General features: G+C 39.9%; 1 protein-coding gene across 2 annotated transcripts; it reads right to left on the reverse strand.

Annotated features, from left to right (window-relative positions):
• Window positions 1-729: 729 nt before the first annotated feature.
• On the reverse strand, window positions 730-16,467 carry trmt44 (tRNA methyltransferase 44 homolog). Of its 2 annotated transcripts, none has more exons than XM_039822764.1 (11): window positions 15,898-16,467; window positions 15,677-15,797; window positions 13,607-13,826; window positions 13,431-13,499; window positions 12,942-13,049; window positions 11,768-11,839; window positions 10,227-10,333; window positions 9,628-9,811; window positions 7,757-8,105; window positions 2,066-2,182; window positions 730-1,385 (listed from the first exon to the last, which is right to left on the reverse strand). In XM_039822764.1, exons 1-11 carry the CDS (start codon window positions 16,223-16,225, stop codon window positions 1,156-1,158), a joined length of 1,905 nt encoding a protein of 634 aa, XP_039678698.1. In that variant the 5' UTR covers window positions 16,226-16,467; the 3' UTR covers window positions 730-1,155. The 2 variants fall into 2 exon arrangements, with proteins under 2 accessions (XP_039678698.1, XP_039678697.1); XM_039822763.1 differs by having other exon boundaries at window positions 730-1,388; window positions 15,898-16,466.
• Between the last annotated feature and the right edge of the window lie 632 nt (window positions 16,468-17,099).

Consider the following 17,099-nt stretch of genomic DNA (forward strand, 5'->3'; position numbering starts at 1 on the left):
CTCATACGTCATGAGTATTGTTATTTTTTGTTGTTGCTAACATTTCATCGGTTTTCTTTGCCTGGCAGAAATGGGCTTCTATAAGATATCAAGGGTTGAGAAAACATTTTTCATAACTGAATGAGATAACCTAGATAACCTAGATATCCTGCGATTTAATGTCAGAAACCTGCACACTGCACATTGGTGAACTACCTGTGAGACAGTATGTGATTTAAATGATGCTAACATTATTCCCAGTCTTCTGTGTCACTTCACATTTTTCACGTGATTGCAAAATCGGATAGATTTAAATAGTCTGTCCTTATGCTTTATTATTGCATCAGTGGCGTGATTGCTGTCATTCACATAAACAAACCAACCCAGCTGCAGTCCCTGCGTGGGCCTTACTGGTTTTTGACATTTGAGCCACAGGGTGATGGCAGACCGTGTCAGAGAGACACAGCAGTGAAGGGATGACATGCAGCTCACCCCTCAACTCCTGCCAACAAATAATTCATACTGCTAACATTTACTTTGTTCAAACGCTGTCCGGTCTTTATCCACCGCCCTGACTGTGAACCTCAAAGTACCTGTTTGAGGTGAATAAAATGTCTAAGTGAAATATATAGAAGCTTTTAAAGTTTTGCTGCAGTGGAGGGAAAAGTTGAAAAATGCCCTAAGTGCTCGACAAAAAAAAAAAAAAAATCCATGATGGACTTGATCATCTTTAAATAAATAAAAGAGATATAGCTTGCAATGCACTTTAATACAGAGCAAGTGTACATTTTTCTGAGCTTTACAAAAGTCCACTTCTTAAATAAATGAAAAAGAAAGACAAAAGAATCCTATGAAATTAAATTTCAGCAGACAACGTAACCCAGATTTGTCAGCGAAGCTCCAACAGTGAAACTTAAAGCTGCATCACATTTTGGCAGCCTCACACAGAAAAAAAAGAGGACACTGAAATTTCAAGACCTCAATTCCCAGAAATGATGTAACGCGGCATCAATAAAACTCACACTGCTTGGACCTGAACTTCTTTCTCTTTGTGGTTGCAGAGCTGGATGGGGAGGCTTTAAGAGGTTCATATGAGTGAATACTGTAATATATGTAAAGTAAAAAAATTAACTAAATAGATGACTTCAAATAAAGTGTTCAGGAGGAATGAGCCAATCACAAGGCATCGTTTTTCATCTTCTTCAGAGGTCTGGTCGAGGGTCGGAGCTCATCAGGCCCGTGAGCGAAGGCACAGTGTTGGGCCTGCAGGGGGCAGCGCTGAGGGTGGTGGTCATAGAACCAGCAGGGGCGAGTTTTCAGGGCACCAAGGGCAACAGGCTTCCTCTTTGTATCCACCCTGGAGGACTTCCTGTCCCGCCAGTCTCTTATGTACACCCTCCCTCCTTCTACTGAAAGAGAAGGAATGACAGGAAGATACAAGACCTCTTCAGAATAAAGTGCTACCTCCGAAAGATACAAACAAATCGGTTCCTATGGTGGATTGGTTTTCCCAATATGTTGCCCTTTTAGTGAAAAGTTACATTTAACCTAGTCTCGCATTGCCAGACCTTCCTCCATGGCGCTGCGGAGGAGGGTCTGGCCAGTCCACACAGCATTCCGGGATGGGAGGAAAACTGGTGCTCTGGTTAATTGGCATTTCTTTAAACCAATCACACTCGTTTTGGGCGGAGCTAAGCGAGAGGAAGAGGAGCCCCGGTGCCTCTGCTAAATAGCCTTGGGAAGGAACTTGTCTTGGTGGAACGTGTGTACGTTCAAAAGTTGTTTTAGTCGTGCAACAGAAAACTCAGATTGGACAGATAGTCTAGCTAGCTGTCTGGATTTACCCTGCAGAGATCTGAGGAGCAGTTAACCATAGTCCTCAGAAATCGACAGAGTTTAGAATGTTCCAATAAAAAGAAAGCGGAAGGTAACGGACATCTGGGCGAAAAGAGCGCGATCTGGCAGAATTTCCAGCAGCACCGGAACAATCCCGGATGCCCTTTTTTTTTTTTCTCAATTTGACGTACTCTAGCTATGAAAACCTATTCCTACTTATACTTATATATAAAGCGTGTGGTCCAACTACCTCTAAAGACTTGGTGGTTGTTCTTGAGCAGCGTCTGAAGGCCTCCACACTCATTCTTCAGCAGCAGCAAGGTTTCCTGCTCCAACAGCCCAGCGACCTCACTCACCGAGAGGCTGCCTGAGGAGGGAGGAGGGAGGAGGGAGGAGGGGATGAAGAAAAGGATGAAAGATAAGAGCAAAGAACACAGTGAAAAATGAGCCGGAGAAGGTCTATGGATGTTACGTTCATCAATATATTAACACGCTGCTTCAGTCATGCACAGAAATCATTTTTACCCACCACTACAGAGTAAGAAAATAGCATCCGACACAGCCGATTGGCTTGAGTCAAAGTCGCCTGCAGTTGTTTTGAGAGAGCCAGAGCTACTACATTGTCTCAGAGAAAATGCTCCAGGAGTGAAAGGGTGATCAATGCTATATATGGAACATTTTACAGGAGGAGAGAGAAAAAAAAAAATCAGTCACTGTCTTTCAGTGTTAAGTCAGGGCTCTGAAGTGTGCTCAATTAAAGCTGCTCCACTAAGCTGTCAGAACAACCAGCATGCAATGCACCGCTACATCTCCCACCGGCCGTTTGAGAGTGTGACTCTGCCGTCACTCCCCCACTGGGACAGTAATTGTAGATACCAAAAGAGCACAAAAAGTAGAAAGGGGGATATTGAAATCCATTGTCTTATTCTAGGAGTTTAGCATGTAGTAAGCAGATAAATAAATGACGTACCCGGAACAGCACGCCACCTTTGGATTTTGGGTTTCATGAGATTTTCTGGATGTCTGGCGTTGCCCTTTTACCCCCCGTAGAGAATTCTATCAGGTCTGACCTTTGGTTTGTACAAATGAGTTTGTCCTCCTCTTTTCTCTGACATATTGGAGAGGGACACACTGCAGGATTTCTAATGCTCCTTTGTGCCGTTTCATAACAATATTCGACCTATATCTGCAGCTACATAATGCGATCTTTTTCATAATTTTACTTAAAATCTCTGGTGGCACTTCAGGCAACCCCTGTTGGTTTAGAGATTATTGAATATGAGTTTTACTGTGAAATATATTGTCTTTGCCTCTGACCTGAAGTTCAGTTGGGCAATGAAATAAATGTACTACTTCAGAGCTAATATATACTGTATATAGTTTTATTTAATTATACATTAATTATACAGGTGACATACTGTATACAGAGCTATGATGGTTATCTAAAACATATTGTCCAACCAAATACATCCTAAACTTCAAATAGCTGAGTCAATACCTAAAATATGTAACACACTCCCACATTCACACTTGCATGGCCAAAGACGGTGTGAAACTGGGCAGACTGCCGTCCTACAGCCCAGACGCCAGGGAGCTCCAGGCCTTAATATATCAGTACACCATTTAGAGTTGCCCTTTACTGCCTGCAACGTTACTGGGGATCAATGGGAAAAGGGCAGTATTGACAGAGCAGACTCTGCTTGGACTAAGACCAACGGAGATGACTATTAATGGCTCGGCTTTTTTATTTTATTTTTTTTAAGGCTGAACGTTCTCTGTGCAAAACGCTAAGATGGCAAGTGATTGATTGCTTGTTGTGGAGTTTTTGCTGCTTAAGCCAATTCAGAATCAGGCTGAGTGGAGAAAATTAGCTCTAAGATTGCTGAGAGCTGAATAAAAAAAACATTTGAAAGGATCATTACCAAGAGAGCACAGCTGTAATACAGGTCAGCTCATGATTTGATTTTACTGCCTGTCAAAACCTGAAAATGCAGAAAAATAAGTTTATTCTCTTTATCTGCGAGTCAGAATTACCCAAAGGGGTGACAAGATGATTGACAAGTTCGGAAAGAAGAGCACAAAACGTAGTTCTGCTCTTTTTTTTTTTGTCTTTTCTTAAATCTTTCAATTATTCGTAAAGTAATGTGAAAGGCAAAACACCATCCCACTCAATAATAAAAACACCCATAATAACCATAATCATAAATCAACTAAATGGCTCTGAAAACAGGAACATAACAACACTTCTACATTTATTTTTTACTCTCAACATAATATTATGTAGTGCTGCTATTTTCATTCTAGAATAATGTGGCAATTACCTTCTAGGTTATTCTAGCGGTTGGTCTTTAAAATGTCAGGAAATAGTGAAAACTGTAGTTGCAATTTCGTAAAGCCCATGCTGACATATTCAAAATCGCATGACTTTTGTCATTTAGTCACGTAAAAGACTTCTTCAATGAGTATTGCCAATTACATTTCTGTTGACCTACGATAGATAGATAGATAGATAGATAGATAGATAGATAGATAGATAGATAGATAGATAGATAGATAGATAGATATATATATATTAGAGATGTTCCGATACCAGTATCGGCTCCGATACTGCCTAAAATGCTGGTATCGGAAAGTACTGGAGTTTATGCACCGATCCGATAGCACATAATAAAGCCCTAAAGAAAATCTACGTTAAAGTAGTTAATTTATGTTCTTTTAACGTTATAACTGACTGTCAAACTGGATAATAAAAGAAAGTTATATGGCATTTAATTGTTTGTGTTTGTCCATGTTTCACAAAGAGTTTAACCTGAGCCAGACAGACAACAAAGATAGAAATCATATCACATCCATACAGGGATAGTAGTATACAGTTGTAAAAACATAATAAAATATAAGACACACTGGTATCGGATCGGTATGTATGTATGTATGTATGTATGTATGTATGTATGTATGTATGTATGTATGTATGTATGTATGTATGTATATATATATATATTAGAGATGGCCCCATCTGTGTGTGTGGGGAGAGTGCAGTTAATTTTCATCAGTGAAGACAGCAGCTGTGGAGGAAGATGAGGATTCTGGGAAGCACAACTTACTGCTGGGTCTTCTGGACTAAATTGGTAAAAGGTGTGATGGGAGGCACCCACCCGTTAATAACATCCTGCATCAACTCTCACCCACTCCCTCTTTTGTGCAAGCTGTTTCTGTTCAGTACATACATAATGGGTGCACAAAGAAGCACTACAAAGGACATTTACATAAGATACTATGTGCATTTTGTGACTTACTATACCTGTCTTGATAGAAAAAAAGATGTCTAAAAACCAGATTTGACTGATTTGAGGTTCAGTGTTGCAGAGTGTAATGTATGTCAGATGTACAGCTACACACTGACTTTCGTTGTCAGCATGACTACATAACTACCTGAGTAGTACCAGTCAGCAGTATGGCATGCATGAATTAGTAACTTGATTTAGAGCTACAGTAGCCAGCTTCACAAGTTTGCACATTTCACACGTTAACTATTCGAAACGCCAGTAAGGTGTACATTATTTTAACGTCAGGGCACAAATATCGTGCTATATAACAGCAGTAAGGCTTGTACATTTGTCAATACTTATTTCAAATAATGAACTTTGCCGGATTAAAACATAGTCTAAAGCAGAGGTGTCAGGTAACAAAGTACAAATACTTCGTTACCTTACTTAAGTAGAAATTTTGGTTATCTATACTTTACTGGAGTAATTATTTTCATTCCGGCTTGTCATCGTAAAAAAAAAAAAACAACTCAAACCTATCCAGATAAATCGCGCCATCCGGATAGAGTGAATTTGATTGTGGTTGGATGAGAAGTATAAACATATACCATTCCGACACCCTATTGGTTTGTTTGGCACATGACACAAATCACGTCCCACTCCAGCAAGGAAATAGCAGACGTATGTAGCCTAGTACGAAGATGTCAGTGGCAGAGACTCAAGAGGACTCGAGGGAAATGTCCCAACCAAGCACGGCAATTTTCTTGTCCAGTTTGGTTATCTTACATCCGTTGCCCTCACAGATTCCTGCAGCTAAGCTTGGATGTACATTTACATTCCAATAAAGGCTATTGATAACATGCCTCTGAAGTTTGACTTTTTGCACCATTACAATACTTTTGGCAACTAGTCATCATATCTTCCGCTCTATGAAACACATGTTAATAATCAGTAGTACACATATATGGTTCTTTAATGTATTGGCATTGTACTAAAATGTGTTCATTTTCAATGGGCATGAATGCGGCTGAAACAGGTGCATCCCAAATTTTTCAACATTGACATTTTAATAATAATTCATTAAATAATTAATAATATCATTATAGTCATTATGGCCTTTAGAAAAAAAATTTTTTTTGTGGAGGTGGGGTAGTGCACTATAGGCCCCTGTGGGGCAGCCTAAGCTTTTGTCCTTAATGGCATTTTTTCCCCCTTACATTACTTTTACTTTTATACTTTAAGCAGTTTTGAAACCAATACTTTTACACTTTTACTTGAGTAAAAAGCTTGAGTTGATACTTCAACTTCTCAGAAGTATTTTCAAACCCTAGTATCTATACTTCTACCTAAGTAATGAATATGAATACTTTTGACACCTCTGGTCTAATGTTAGAAGAGTTTCCTGATTTTGACCAGGAATTAGCTGTACAAAGAATAAGTAAACAAGCCAAAGAATCTGACCAAGATTTCGATGCAAATACGAATTTTGACAGTGTTTGATACTTGATTGTTACAAAAATAAGTATTTTAACACACACACGCACACGCGCACGCGCACACACACACACACACACACACACACACACACACACACACACACACACACAATCTTTGGGCAAGGTGTTCTTTTTTATAACTTTTAGTTCATGAGTTCAACGCGTGTATTTGAGATCTGTTTCAGACTGGGTGCTCAGGAGCAACTGATAAATATATTCCACTCTGAACTTACACTAAAGCCAGGAAGCTATTTAACCAAAATTCTACTTCAGTATCACTTCAAATTAAAAAATGAATATATTAAAAACGTCAATAATCATCACACTCGTTGAAGATGCATTAAAAATGGAGAGAAACTGAATCTCAAAGCCCTTTCGATGACTCTGAGGCCCTCTTGGATCTCTCAACATAGGCTGGCTCACCTGAAGTTACCCTTTGTTCTTACACAGCACATAACTGGTAGGAATACCTCAATACAAATGCATACTCATGCATAAATCATAGATAGTGGTGCATTATTCATCCAGTCATCTCTTTACAGGGTTACAGACTCCCTTTATTTGCTCTCCCTCATATTTTTTGTACCTCTAATTTCAGCACTGACATCATGAGAGAGAATGTTCTGTTTTAATCATAGTGGTCCTCATCTCTTTATGTCATTCATATTGTGTGTGTCTGTGTGGCAGTGGGGTGGGGGTGCAGAGGCGTTGACAAAGGTGGTGGTGGTGTGTGTGTGTGCGCGCGTGCAAGCATGCGTGTGTTTGTGTGTGTCACTCTCTGTATCGTGCAGTGCAGGAAGTGGCTGGCAAAGAGTGAGATACAGAGTTCAAAGTGGTGTGTGTGTGTGTGTGTGTGTGTGTGTGTGTGTGGGGGTTCAAGCTGCAGAGGCTGCCAAAAAGAGAAATGTGAGAAGTGATTCATCCGTGTTCGGGTTCCATCTATAGCTTTCTCAACTGCACTTCTTCTGTACATACTAATCTCTCCCTTTGTAGGACATATACACAGCTGCCCGGCAACAGATATTACAAAGTTATGAATTCAGAAATCCCCAAAGTGCACAATACCAAGACTGGATTGGTGAGCTTCACAGTATACCGTGTACTACTCTGGATTTAATCTGAACCTTTTTTGAGATTTGTGTGATTTCTTTTGACCTCGGGTGTTGCGCTGTGGTTTACCTCCTCGATTCCAGTCACTGGAGGACCCACGGCCGTCATCTTCAGTCATTCCCAGAAGAACATTAGCAACCTGCAGGACAACACCGTCGACAAAGTCCCGCGGGAGTGCGGCACAGTTTCGAACCGTTTCAACCCTGTCTCTGGGCTGGAACCCCTCTCCCCAGCTGCTGTCGGGGGACCTGTCAGTGTCTCTCTTCCCATGGCAACAGTCCACGCCATTTCCGATGTCTGACCTTTGAACTGTGGCCCCAGAGGAGGGCTGGCGGCTCTGGATGTAATGAGCTCTTCGCCGCTCGGCCTCGGCCTCGTCAGATAGCTGGTAGTTTCTTGACTGTCCCACCAGACACACCTGCAGAAAAAAACAGAGCTGAACGTCAGGACGACTCCCATGGGTGCTGAGGCTCAAAGTTGTAAAAAACAGAAACTCAAAAGTAGGAATAAAAATTCAGTACACTCATATGTGCTGATGTTTGGGAAGGTTTTGCTTTATTATGAACAAACTGATTAGGACTGATCTCTCTACATTAAAAGCTCAGTCAATACTTGCGTGTTCTTATTATGTGTCCATGTGTATGGAAGCCATTAATGGCTGCCAGCTGTGACAGAAACCTCCCTAAAGACTTATTTTTTATATTATTTATTTCTGTCTGTCTATATTAAATGAGGCTCAGGGGGAGAAAAAGGCAGGGATGCATTTTGTGATAATAATGCGGAGAAGGCTAATGACCGTTTTAATAAGAAAACATATATATATTCATGTTCTCAAGTCACAGTGAAAAAAGTTTGAAAAATCTGAGACAAAAAAAAAAGAGGTGACATGCAATAAAAGTTCACACCTACGACTTCACAAGTATGAGGTACGTGCGCATTAGGTAATCAAGAAACCAGCGTACTGCAGTCACTTTTAACCACCCACTGATTCACTACGCACGTCTTTTTACACACTACGCTGTGAAAAGTTACAAGTCTGTGAAAGTGTAGTATACAGTCTACATCAAAAGATTAGACGCATCTTTATTGTGGTCACTTTCTAAAAGAAAGCCTGTACCTTAAAATATTCCAGGTACAATGCATTGTATACAACTGAAACCTTAATTATGTGGGGTTTTCTACCTTCAACGTCCAAATTCTTTTCTAAGGTTGGTAAAGCGTTAAAGGGGCACTCCATCAACTGTACGCATGGAAGTGTATTTCATTGGTCATGCAAAGCAAGCGTGGCTCTGGAGGAAGCTTACCAACATCTACGTCTGTGTTATAAACTGGTGTGGAGTGTGGAGTTTGAAAGATGTGGGCGTTAATCAGGAAGTTGCATTATGGGAAGTATAGGATGTATAGTTTTTTTTGCTGGGTGATGCATCCTAGGGAACATAGAAATAAAATGGATAGAAAGGGCCTTGACATTTTGCCATGGTTGTTTCATTAGTACAAAACAAAATGGCGATTGTTGTTAGTTATCACGCTGACAACATGCGTCAGTGGGGCTGTAAAGTGTGTCGCAGCTCGCTGGGAGGAGAGCGGGACGACGCAGCTCGGGAGACGTTCTCCGGAGGAGTGGGGAGTGATGAGGAGGGACTATTCCTGCTACGTTGATTTGAACGGGAATTGGCCTTTCTATCAATTTTATTTTTGTACTAGCGACTCAAGATCAGGATACGTTGGGGCTTCGCTGCTACAATGTTGACCTTTTTTTTTTTTTGTTAAATAAAGAGTTAAATAGTTACTTTGTAACTTGTTTTGGAGTATAGGATGAAAGAAAAATTTTTTTAAAAGATGTCAATCACACAATATGACAAATCTTTTAGTAATAAGACAAGTCTTGTGTAAAATATAGGAAGTCTAGTCAGTTGTGACTCCGGACTACGTAAGCCTACCCGTTTGGTGGAGGGTATTCTGAGGCAGTCCTCCTCAGTGCTGAAGCCACTGACTTGGCTGACCTCCGCGATGAAGTCGATGTATTCCTTGTACTGAGACTTCTTGCACTGACGTCTCTGGTATTTTGCATAGAAGTCGAAAAAACAGCAAGGGAGGACGAAGTACCGGCAGGAGTAAGATGACCTGCAGTGAGGGCAAAAGAAAAGAAAATGTTGATTATAAATCTGCAGCAGGAAGTGTACTGAGTTATTTTCAAGATTCTGAATCTGTTCAACAGACAGGAAACAACAAGCCATTACTAGAGATTATCATCTGTAGTCACAAATAGATTTGTCAGACTGAGGCTCAACATCGCCATCAGGTGGTCGCCTTTGAAAATCAAACTTGTCAACTGACGTGCAGGAACGAACACACACACACACACACACACACACACACACACACAACACACAAAAACACACACACACACACACACACACACACACACACACACACACACACACACACACACACACACACACACACACACACACACCAAATTGGAGAGATCAGCTGGCACTTGAGCTGCTGAGTGAGATTGTGTCTGCTGATGACTCGCCTGGCAGCTATAACGGGGATCCAAGGTGTGAGCTCGTCCGAGTGGTTCCCAATCAGCCAGTCCGTAACCGGGAATAAGAAGCTCTCGCTGGGAGTAATTGCTTTTTCCTGATTGAGCAAAGACCCAAAAAACACATGAGCTCCTTAGAGCGGGGAAGATGCACACCGGTGTGATTTGATTCTGATTCACTTCATCAAAAAACTCTCAAACTTTGAATATATCACTGAGCAGCTGACATGTATGAGAACTCATTTAGTCGTCGGGCTTTTAGATGATCAAACTAACACGAGCCAAGCAAATCCAGCTATGAGAATTTATATAAAACGTTTCATATTCGGGTCATTACAGCAGGCAGGTCCATCACCAACATCACAAATGATGTAGTTTAGGAGCACTGATGCCTGTGAGGTTCAGAGAGAGGCTCCAAATGAAGGTTTAGGACTGACTACAGCACCCCTGGAGGCTCAGAAAGATTGGTCTGACACACCCTCTCCCAAAGAATCAGTCAATAATAGATGATCTGAAATGGAAGCAGTCAGCAGCTTGTTGTCAAATGAATGACTGAGTCCAGGAGGCAGATAGGAGGGAGAGTGCAGTGTTTTTGGGGCAGGTTTCCCTGCAAATGTGTGCATGTTAACATGGATTCGTCTGGATTCAGCGTAAGTCCCCTGTGCAGTAGTAATGTTTTGTTTTTGTTTTTTTGCAGCTTGTAGCAATCGTTAAATCAAAAGTTTCTTAAGTGTAACACTGTCTGTTCCAGACAGGTAATGTCAGCGTCAAAACCTCACTGTTGTATTCCTGTTAAATAACAAAATAAACACATTTTCTTCAGAATTTTGCATTATGCTTTTTTTTTTTTTTAAATGGATCTTTGCAAATAATTAACAGTTAAAGGTTCATTCCAGGGCAGCCACTGATGATTATTAATCTGCCGAATACTTGGTCCATTATTCAATTCATTGTTTGGTCTGAAAGTTTAATAAAAAATTTTTTGAAGAAATGCTCCCAGGACCAAAGGTCTACAAAATGCTAGTTTTGTCCAAACAACAGCTCTAAACACAAATATATTGTTTACTATCATATAAGATCACCAAAAGCAGAAAAGCCTTACATGTTCCATATAAAATGGTTAGTGGATTATCAAAATTGGTGCAGACAGATTTTCTTTGCTTAAGCTCTAATCTGTCTATCATCAAGGACTAGCATAAACAATAAGATGGGATATATTTACGTTTCACTGGCCAACGTTTGGTAGAAAAACTGACATTTTGACGTAAGATTGTTTTCTTTTTTAGCAATCTTATTTACAGTTTGTGCTTTAATACAAAAGATTGTCTAATTTCCTTAAAAATGTGTCTCATACGAACAAAAGAATTAACAGTTGAACCCCAAGCAGCCGCAGTGAGGGGGCGATGCCAGCTTTAAAGACACCTACAGCGTGTGATATGGATTTCCTGCCTCATGTGAAAAGATAATAACGCTAATTAAAAACCTGAATATGGTTACAATGAATCCGCCTTCTTCATGCTCAGCTCGCTCACCTCTAGCACAGTCTGGGTGCCGTACATGTCCCAGATCTTCCTCTTCCGAACATCGATGCCCTTTCCAGGATGCTGCAACACAAGACGGCATGACGATCAGCGGCTAATCACTTTCAGCCACATTCACATCAACGGCTGGGTGCAATTTCAATTACACCTGTCCGAGTTTGTGATTGGCCCACTACATTGACACAATACTGTAGATTTGATATATGCAGAGACATGAATCCCCTCACCAGCCCCGTGTCATTGATTAAGCTACCAGGGAAGATCTGGCTGATTGGAAGATTTCTTCTGCGAGGGGCCAGTGTTTTTACAAAAGGCAGTTTAAAATCTGTTATTCCCTCCTATTTAGGATTTAGGTAGCGTGGCTCTGGGATGGCAGAGTCAGTTAGTCAGACAGATGTTCCACCACTTGGGTCCAGACAAGAGCTGCAACAATTATTCAATTCATTCATTAGTTGAACCTAAGAAAATGAATAGTAAACTATCTGAATAATCAATTGTTTCAGTCATTTTTCAAGCAAAGAAAGCCAAATATGTACAGTGCTCAGCATAAGTGAATACACCCATGCTAAAGTTGAATAAAAAGGAGGAATAAAAAAAATCATCTTTTGGAAATTGATCTTAATGCCTTAATTAAAACAATTTGGAAACATCCAACCTTTAAGGATACCAATTTTCTTTGTGAATGAATAATGTATCGTAAATAAATAAATGTTCTTCCTTAAAATACAGGGGGCATAAGTATTACACACCCCTATGTTAAATTCCCATAGAGGCAGGCAGATTTCTTATTTTTAAAGGCCAGTTATTTCATGGATCCAGGATACTATGCATCCTGATAAAGTTTCCTTGGCCTTTGAAATTAAAATAGCCCCACATCATCACATAGCCTTCACCATACCTAGAGATTGGCATGGGGTACTTTTAGTTCAACTAATAGCTGGTTTGATTTACAGTGAGCGATGATCTTATTCATTTCAAACATTTTGCAATTAAATTCTTCATGATGTAGTTGATATGCTTTTTTTTTTTGTTGTGTTCAGTTAAGCGATTGCATCTACTTTCAAACGTTTCAAACGCTTATGTGGGCTTTCAGTTAGCTTTTAACCAGGAAGTAACGTACTGTACATATCACTGACAGCCAACATTCAGCTAGCACCTGACTTACCCCTTCATTGGCCAGTATGTGAACCAGGAGGCCGTTTCCACAGCCCAGGTCCACAAAGGACTGTCTGGCACTCAGACTTTTCTCTGCTCGCTCCTCAGCCCACAGCACCTGCAGCACAGTGACAGAGACTCAACACTACTGTATGCTCATGAGAGCTTTCAATCGCCTGCAGTGTGACACCTGCTGCTGCAGCTAACACCCTTTTACCTGCCTCTGGCATGACATATGATTTCATTTACTGGGTCAAAGCACACTCAAATTGATTGACCCAGCTTTGGTTGCGTGACCTGACAACATGTGACAGATACAAATGAGTTTCACCTACACATACATGTACAGTATGGACAAGTGTGAAAAGACAGAGGAGGCAAAAGACCTATTCTTCAGTTCACATATCAATCTTTAAGACCCAATACAAGTATCAATAATTAACCAATCATTTATTTATTTTTTTTATATCAAGACATTAACAACCAAGTTTGAACTCACAAGGAGATATGTAGCAATGGCAACGTCCTCATAGACAAATTTCTCAGGATCTGTAACCTCAGGCCAAACCTAGAAAGCATGGGGAAAATATCAGTACTTAGTAATAAAGATGATATTAACAGCTTTAGAACCGTTTACATATAGAAAACAACCGCCTTACACCGAGTAGACTTTACCTTGACCATGGCCTTGTACTTCTCTTTCAGCTGCTGGTACATGACGCTGTACTTCTCCACCGGCAGCAGAGACAAAGTGCTCTTGAACTCGCTGCTCTTGCACTCGGTGGCCCAGCGCACCAGTTTAGGCAGCAGATCAGTGGACAGCCAGGGCAGATTTGGGTACGCCACACCATCAGAAAACCACTCATCTGAAGCCAGAACATGCAGCTCCAAGGCCCTGCAGACAAAAGCAGAGTCATTAGATTAGCTTTCTGTGTGTCAACTAGTCTGTGCTCATTTAAATAACAATGTGTGCTACTAAATGCACAGTAATGACAAGATGAGGGCCTTAATGTGGGTCCTGCTTAATTACCTAATCTTAAGGGCCTGTCTTCAGGAGTGCCTGTGTCAAAACCAATTGTTAAGATCTACAGTAGTTTTAGTTTTGTGATTTAATGTTGCATATTTCAAAATGAATGTGCTTAATTAAATTAACACACAGCAAATATGGATCCAGTAGTGTTCTAGCAAAAAAACTGCACATATTGCGCAGAGAGTGGGAGGAATGAGGGGAGCTAATAAACACCCAGCAGCTAACTTCCCTAGCAGTTAAATCAGGCCATAATATACCCACAGATTGTTAAACAATCCTTCCCTTTTTGCCCCACTGTCCTGCAATAAATCCATCAGATTTAGAAAGCAGGACACCATTTTAAATCTGAAAACATTTCAAAAGGACAAACGAGGCTCCAGCTGAAGAGACAAGAGGTGTAGCCGAGACACATCACTGCCACTTAAGTCAACCTCCACCTTCTCATTTTACCAACTTAATAGTGTAATAAAGTGTTACGCTGTTGTATAATGAAAGTCCTCTTGTTCTCCAATAACTACACTTAGAAAGCACCACTACCACAACTGCCTCCAAACACAGATATCTTAACATACAAAACACATTCAGACTGTATATCACTACTACTACTGCTAATACAGACAGCATAGTACCTCTATCACATTTTGGGCCGTGCTTAAGATTGAGTAATATTTACACTGTATACAATCTAATTTTACTGTGATAGAAGAATAATTTTTTTCTGCATGTTGACTGTATGGAATATTTGCCCTGTGTGTTTTCTAAAGTGCATGACTAGATATCCATTAGTAATCTTTCATTGTAGTTCATGTGAAAGAAAGAATAAAGAAATGTGATACCAACACTAACACTGATATATTAATTAAACATTGTATTTATGTGAGGAGAAACAAGAAAGTGTATAATGGTTTATGTATTCAGTAGCGGCACGGTGGTACATTGATACAATATTTGCAGAGTGTTATTAGACTAGATATTAAAAAAAATAAATTAACAATGAATCCTGATTCCATGTTCAAGTTTTTAGTTCCTATTCAATAGTTCTTAATGTCAGACATTTTCACCATCCAGGGGACAACGATGGAAATAAGTCAAAGACTTCTCGTCTATAGTCATCATTGTATCCCTGAAAAAGTTGACTATGGTGTATTTTATAATGTTGTCAATAAACCACACCGAGAAAAAGAATGACCCTGTGTAACCATTTTCTGTATAAATATTTCTGAAAGCATCCCAAAGCTTCTCGTCAAAAATAAGGCATTCAGAAAATATATTGAGCCATATTATCTTGTCAGTATTGCTGAGAGGTTTCATGCAGTCACGTTGACCTCCAGGCTAGAGCTGGGCAATAAATCGATAATATATCGAAATCGTGATATGAGACTAGACATCGTCTTAGATTTTGGATATCGTAATATGGCATAAGTGTTGTCTTTTCCTGGTTTTAAAGGCTGCATTACAGTAAAGTGATGTCATTTTCTGAACTTACCAGACTGTTGTAACTGTTCTATTATTTGCCTTTACCCACTTAATCATTATATCCACATTACTGATGATTATTTATCAAAAATCTCATGGTGTAAATATTTTGTGAAAGCACCAATAGTCAACAATACAATATCGTTGCGGTATCAATATCGAGGTATTTGATTTTCTCCATGTCGCCCAGCCCTACTCCAGGCCTATATTTGATAGAGAGTGCCCATTGAGCCACTCACCATTCCTCACAGTCCTCCTGATGGAGGAGCTGGAACTGATAAATGTTGCCCCTCTTCAGAGACACCTTTCCTTCTGAATCCTCTTCAAACGGAAGAAAGGTCACTTGTTGTCTGTCAAAGTCTTAAATGGACAAAGACATACATTTTATTTTATTTTTTTAAAGTTAGTCATTATAGGAGAACAGTTTGGTAGAGGGCCTTTCATTCAAGTCCACTCTTACCTTTGAGTATAACCTCTTTATGAAGGTGTGTCCCATACCGGTTTACTTTAGGAATAAATGTTCGGACACTAGAAGACCAGGGCTTTTCCTTGTCGTGCGTCTGTGCCGGTGAAAGCCTGCTGCTGATGAAGGACAACACTGGCTGAGGATCCTCCAGCAGGAACAGCAGAGCCTCTCTGCCCACAGCTTTACTCTCCGTCTCCTTAACTCCGCAAAGACGCTTGTTTACAACGTGAGGTTTCTTTACCCACACGTCTACAGCTGACCAAAAGCCTTCGGGAAGAGTCTTACATTCTCCTGGGAACTTTATATCAAACAGTTTTGGCATAATTGAGTAGCAGACACGACTACTAGCCGCATGTATTTACCATAGAGGTGCTTACAAACGGAGAGTGGACTTCCGGTTTTTTTTATTTTGTAGATAAAGGAAACTAGTACTTTAAGATAAAACTTGCTTGTAACATTAGTTCGCATTCTTTCCTAAAGCCCAACCTACCATAAAAAAAAAAAATGCTGAGCTCTATCAAAGAACTTCTATGGCTCTATCAACATTATCCTATGAAAAAGTGAGAAAAAAAAAGAAATGTCGCTATATGATGACGTTTTCACAGGCGACAAATATCAGTTATCACAGTCATACAGCAGAGGGCGCTGTTGCTCATGTCCAGGTTTCCTCAGCTGCCAATACGGGATAATATTGATCCTATATGAGAATAAGGGCAGATTGTTTTAATAACTCCTCTTTACTGTTCTTTTTCTTTTAACCAGTTATACTCAAACAAATTCCCAATAACATTAGCTGGCTATGGTAATCATGACTATTATTATGTAATTAGCACCATCACTGATGTGTTGGGAGCTGCTATTTCTTTAATCATGTTAATAACATCAAGCATCAATAATTAGGCAACATGTAAACTCAGGTTGAAGAACACCCCCTATACATTATATACTTTACATTGATTCACAATATTTTCACATCATGCATGATTGTATAGCTTATGTATTATGCTGTGTACAGTTTTCTAACTTTGCTTTATATGTTATTTGATTTTTTTTTCTACTTACCCTTGCTACTTCCCAGTAAAGTTGCGTCTTATTTTATCTAATTACCTTTACATGTGCGTGAAATGTCGTTTTGTTTTTTAGAATTACATGCAACTCTATCAGTTTATATAACATTTACACAGAGTAAAACCTTT

This window comes from Perca fluviatilis, chromosome 14, assembly GCF_010015445.1.
Source record: "Perca fluviatilis chromosome 14, GENO_Pfluv_1.0, whole genome shotgun sequence".
Classification (NCBI taxonomy): Eukaryota; Metazoa; Chordata; class Actinopteri; order Perciformes; family Percidae; genus Perca; species Perca fluviatilis.

Coding starts and splice junctions, on each gene's coding strand:
- trmt44 (XM_039822763.1), bottom strand. CDS start 16,225: ATGCCAAAACTGTTTGATATAAAGTTCCCAGGAGAATGTAAGACTCTT. Junction 13,827..15,676: donor CAGGAGGACTGTGAGGAATG/GTGAGTGGCTCA, acceptor TTTTGTCTGCAG/GGCCTTGGAGCTGCATGTTC. Junction 2,183..7,756: donor CAGTGACTGGAATCGAGGAG/GTAAACCACAGC, acceptor CTCCCTCCTCAG/GCAGCCTCTCGGTGAGTGAG.